This window comes from Nannospalax galili, unplaced genomic scaffold (genome assembly GCF_000622305.1).
Source record: "Nannospalax galili isolate Female #2095 unplaced genomic scaffold, S.galili_v1.0 scaffold902, whole genome shotgun sequence".
Taxonomy (NCBI): Eukaryota; Metazoa; Chordata; class Mammalia; order Rodentia; family Spalacidae; genus Nannospalax; species Nannospalax galili.
In genome coordinates, this window is record NW_008347814.1 from 1,585,350 (window position 1) to 1,590,290 (window position 4,941).

The window sequence follows — 4,941 nt, forward strand, 5'->3', positions numbered from 1 at the left end:
CGGGGAGGGGCTCCTTAAAGAAACGCTGCGGTCGCTTGCCTGCTCGCTTGGCGCTCGGCATTGTGGCCAGACAGCCGGGCACTCGGGGGGCACGCGCGGCCGCAGATCGAGTTCTGCCCCCACCCCAAGTGCCAGCAGATCTGGGGTGGGGACCCACGCGAGGGCTCTTGCAGCCACTGCCCGGTGCGGACTGCACGGAGAGATCCACTCCTCCGGGCGCCGAGAAAGGAGCCACGGAGCCCTCCGCAGCCGGCCGGCCTCCGCGCCCCTGACCACCCGCTTCCAGGCCGCCTTTGTGGCTGCAGCTTCTGGCTGCCGAGCCGAGGGCCGGCTGGGGCGCGGCGCGCCTGGCGGAGCGATGCCCAGCTCGCTGTTTGCAGACCTGGAGCGCAACGGCAGCGGCGGCGGCGGCGGGGGAGGCGGCGGCGGGGGAGGCGGTGGCGGCAGCAGCGGCGGGGGAGAGACTCTGGATGACCAAAGAGCCCTGCAGCTTGCGCTGGATCAGCTCTCTCTTCTGGGGCTGGACAGTGACGAGGGCGCCTCTCTGTACGACAGCGAGCCGCGCAAGAAGAGCGTGAACATGACCGAATGCGTGCCGGTACCCAGTTCCGAACATGTCGCGGAGATCGTAGGGCGGCAAGGTGGGTCGGACTGGGATGGGGACTGGAGAGGTGTGGAGGATCTCCGGCCACCGCCTCACCGCGAGGGCGGGTGCGGGAGCGCGAACTGCGGCGCGGGGAGCCTTAGGGAGGGAGGAAGAGCCGCGCGATGGGCCGGCGCACCAGACAAAGAAAGTGCAGGCTGGCTGTCTCCCGTAGCCGCGCTACAGCCGCGACGGGATGCACTTTCTCCTTCGAAAACCACTGCCTTCTCCCCTAGTGCCCCCAGCTTAACCCGCCCTAGGAAAGATAATTTAAATATAAGATGCTGGGGGAGGGGGCCTCTGATGGTCCTTTGGGTGGGCGGGGAGGAGGAGGGAGTGAGCATCGGATGGGAGGAGGATTCAGGATTTCTGCAAAGCGGAACGGAGTCCAGTGAAGGAACAATGGGTCCCGGGACTACAGTCCCCCAACCCCACTCCCAGTCCCTCTGCGCCCCGGGTTCGCGGCTCCGGCCGCCTCCCGGGAGCCCCTTCTAGGTGTCTTTTAGGTGGCTGGTGCGCCCAGCTGTATCCCAGCAGCATCTCCCCAGATGACTTTTTCTGGGGTTCTCGGGTTTGGCATGGGATGACCGCAGACCCTGGGGGAGGGCCGGGCAGCCAATGGGCTGTTCCTCGAGCGCCTCACGAGTGGAACCCTCGGTCCAGCTCGTGGCGCGGTTTGGGGTCAGCAAGGGAGACGCCCCCTTCCTCCTGTAGCGTGTTCTGCCGTCCAGCTGCCCTGGGCGCGGGCTGTCCTCGGTCTCCGCGGTTACCCCGGGATAATGGGCGTGTCTGACTTTCTCCCACTCCCTCCTCCGCACCCTGGCTCCCAGGTTGTAAAATCAAAGCTCTGCGCGCGAAGACCAACACTTACATCAAGACCCCAGTTCGCGGGGAGGAGCCTGTCTTTGTTGTGACGGGCAGGAAGGAGGATGTGGCCATGGCTAGGAGAGAGATCATCTCCGCTGCGGAGCACTTTTCCATGATCCGAGCCTCGCGTAACAAGAACACGGCGCTCAACGGCGCGGTACCAGGGCCGCCCAACCTTCCCGGGCAGACCACCATTCAAGTGAGGGTGCCGTATCGTGTGGTGGGGCTGGTGGTGGGGCCCAAGGGCGCCACGATCAAGCGCATCCAACAGCAGACGCATACATACATCGTGACACCCAGCCGTGACAAGGAGCCAGTGTTCGAGGTGACTGGGATGCCAGAGAACGTGGATCGCGCCCGCGAGGAGATCGAGGCTCACATTGCGCTGCGCACCGGCGGTATCATCGAACTCACAGATGAGAACGACTTCCACGCTAACGGCACAGATGTGGGCTTTGATCTGCATCATGGGTCCGGCGGGTCTGGGCCTGGCAGCCTCTGGAGTAAGCCCACCCCTAGCATCACTCCTACTCCTGGCCGCAAGCCCTTCTCCAGCTACCGCAACGACAGCTCCAGCTCGCTTGGCAGTGCATCCACAGACTCTTATTTCGGTGGGGGGACCAGCGGCAGTGCAGCTGCCACCCCGCGCCTGGCTGACTACAGTCCCCCCAGCCCTGCGCTCAGCTTTGCCCACAATGGAAACAACAACAACGGCAATGGGTACAGCTACACAGCGGGGGACGCCTCGGTGCCTTCCCCCGAAGGCGGTACTGAGCTGCAGCCTACCTTCGACCCAGCTCCCGCCCCCCCACCTGGGGCGCCCCTTCTCTGGGCCCAGTTCGAGCGGTCGCCTGGAGCTGGATCTGCAGCCCCAGTGTCCTCCTCCTGCTCTTCCTCAGCATCTTCGTCTGCCTCGTCGTCCTCCGTGGTCTTTCCCGGGGGTGGCGCTAGCGCGCCCTCCAATGCAAACCTGGGGCTGCTGGTGCACCGCCGGCTGCACCCGGGCACCAGCTGCCCGCGCCTGTCTCCGCCCTTGCACATGGCCCCGGGGTCTGGAGAGCACCACCTGGCTCGCCGGGTGCGCAGCGACCCGGGAGGAGGAGGCTTGGCCTATGCAGCCTATGCCAATGGGTTAGGGGCACAGCTCCCTGGCCTGCAGTCGTCAGACACATCCGGCTCCTCCTCGTCCTCCAGCTCCTCCTCCAGCTCTTCCTCCTCTTCCTCCGGGCTGCGGCGCAAGGGCAGCCGCGACTGCTCTGTGTGCTTCGAGAGTGAAGTGATCGCAGCGCTGGTGCCCTGTGGCCACAATCTCTTCTGTATGGAGTGTGCCAACCGTATCTGCGAGAAGAGCGAGCCCGAGTGCCCGGTCTGCCACACCGCGGTCACTCAGGCCATCCGCATTTTTTCTTGAAGGCAGCCCGCGTCTGCACGCACTGTGAGGGGAAGGAGGGTCCCCTCCCCGGATCCTCACTCCCCAGGGCCTACGTGCCCTGCCCACCTCCGGTGCCCACCGCCATCTACCCCACCCTACTCACACTCTGAGATCCCAGAGGAGCTTGGAAAGCTGTAGTATCTGCTCATTTTTAAAATGTAATTTTTAAACAAAGGAACTTACCAGGATTTCTGCGCCAAGAGTACTGTAGCCTGGGAAGCTTCTGACCTTCCCATCTGAATTGCATGCTCTATAAATAATAGGAACGGCGACATTCTAGTAACGATAGTTTTACACTGTACTTAATAGGAAGCTTCCAAAAAGAAGAAAACCCCACGAGTTTTCCATTTTCTTAAAGTAGGAAAAAAGATGAACAGTAATTATGAAGATGATTAATAATAGTGCTATGGGATGTGTGGACTGTTTCGTGTGTTCCTTTGTGGGTAGGTTCCTACAACGTTTTAGAACACAAGTGGATCCTTTTTGAATGTTCGTGGAAGGGCCAGGAGTTCCTGTGCAACCAGGACCCTGCAGCTTTATTAAAGTTAAAACTGTAACATATCTCTTATATATTAAAAAAACCTTTAAAAGTTTTAAAGAGAAATTGCATTAATACAGATTGAAGTATTTTATTCTTTTTTGACTTGAAAAATTATATTTCATATTGCAAAGATGTTTACAAGTATTTTAATTTAAGTTCAGTGAACTTTTTTGTAGCTGGGTTAAATCTTTTTATTTTTAGTATGGCCTTATGGCAAAGAACACTGTATTATTTTAATAATCACACAATTGTGACAATTACAAACCATAAAATGTGTAATGTTTTGAGCAGTATTCTGTTGGGATGGAGATTTTATAGGTTCAGACAAATCTTCTAGATCTGCTTCACCCAGCATATTTTCTATTCAGTGATATAAAGCATATTTTATTCTATATTATTACAAAAAACGGAAATGTATAAACATGTCAAAAGGAACTGTTGATGCTTTCTAACATTTGTATAAATAGAATTCAGTGCAAGTTACAGAGATTCTGTTGCACCACTATAGTTTTAGTGTTTCTATTTTAATACATTTGTTTACCACTTGTTTATGTATATGTAGGTGACGTTACTTGAGCTTAAATGTACTTTACTGAGCAAAGTTTAAAAAACAAAGTATATTTTATTTTATGATAAAGGGCCTTTAACCTCATGGTCAAATACTAATATTATATTTGCTGAGACAAGATTTGAAATTGTATCAAGAGTTTTATTTTTCTGACATTTAAAGTTCTACATAATAAAGGTAAAACTTAAGTAATGGTGCTATTTCATTTTTTAAGTATTTCTATATAAATAAAATATTGAAAATTTATGCTGTTTGGTGATTTGATTTTTCTTTTAAAGTCCTTTGGAGTGTAAGTGAAAAGAGTCATTTCTAAGTGATAGATTGAAATATATAGCTTCTAGGTATATTATATGTTTTATCAATAGAAAAGACGTTAGAAAGAGGATATAATTATTTGGTTGGATGGATGATCACAGGTAAGAGAACATTTTTAATTGCAAATATTTATTAAATTAGGTCCTATCTCCATTAACCATAGCTGACAGTGCTTATGGATCATGATATTTGGGAGGGGGGATATCCCAGGAAAGGGTTTAGTTTCTTTTAAATTTAGAAGACAAAAAGGAAATGGATTTCATTTCAGCCAGCAACAACCTCTTACATTTACATTTAGTGTAAACACTAAGAAAAAGAGAGCTGTGATTATTATCACTGAAAGTAAAGGGCCTATGGCTCTGGGCAGTAATAGCTGTACCGAACTTGGGGCCCTCCAGGCATAGAGGATCCAGGGCCCTGTACCTGCTGGCTTGCCTAGAGAAGTGTTTTCATTGAGGGCCACCTCTTTGAGGAGCAGCTGCAGAAGGAAGGCTGGAGGGGAACTTCTGCCTGCTGAAGGCCTTGCTGGATTTGAGCTTGGATCCTAGGCTTCTTTCTGGTCAGACTAATTGGTG

The 4,941-nt window shown here is 53.3% G+C and overlaps 1 protein-coding gene across 1 annotated transcript; it reads left to right on the forward strand.

The window, feature by feature from the left end:
* Positions 1-6: 6 nt before the first annotated feature.
* Positions 7-4,291, forward strand: Mex3b (mex-3 RNA binding family member B). The gene is made up of 2 exons (XM_008844451.3): positions 7-641; positions 1,474-4,291. The coding sequence occupies exons 1-2, from the start codon at positions 359-361 to the stop codon at positions 2,919-2,921; spliced, it is 1,731 nt and encodes a 576-aa protein (XP_008842673.1). The 5' UTR covers positions 7-358; the 3' UTR covers positions 2,922-4,291.
* Positions 4,292-4,941: the final 650 nt, after the last annotated feature.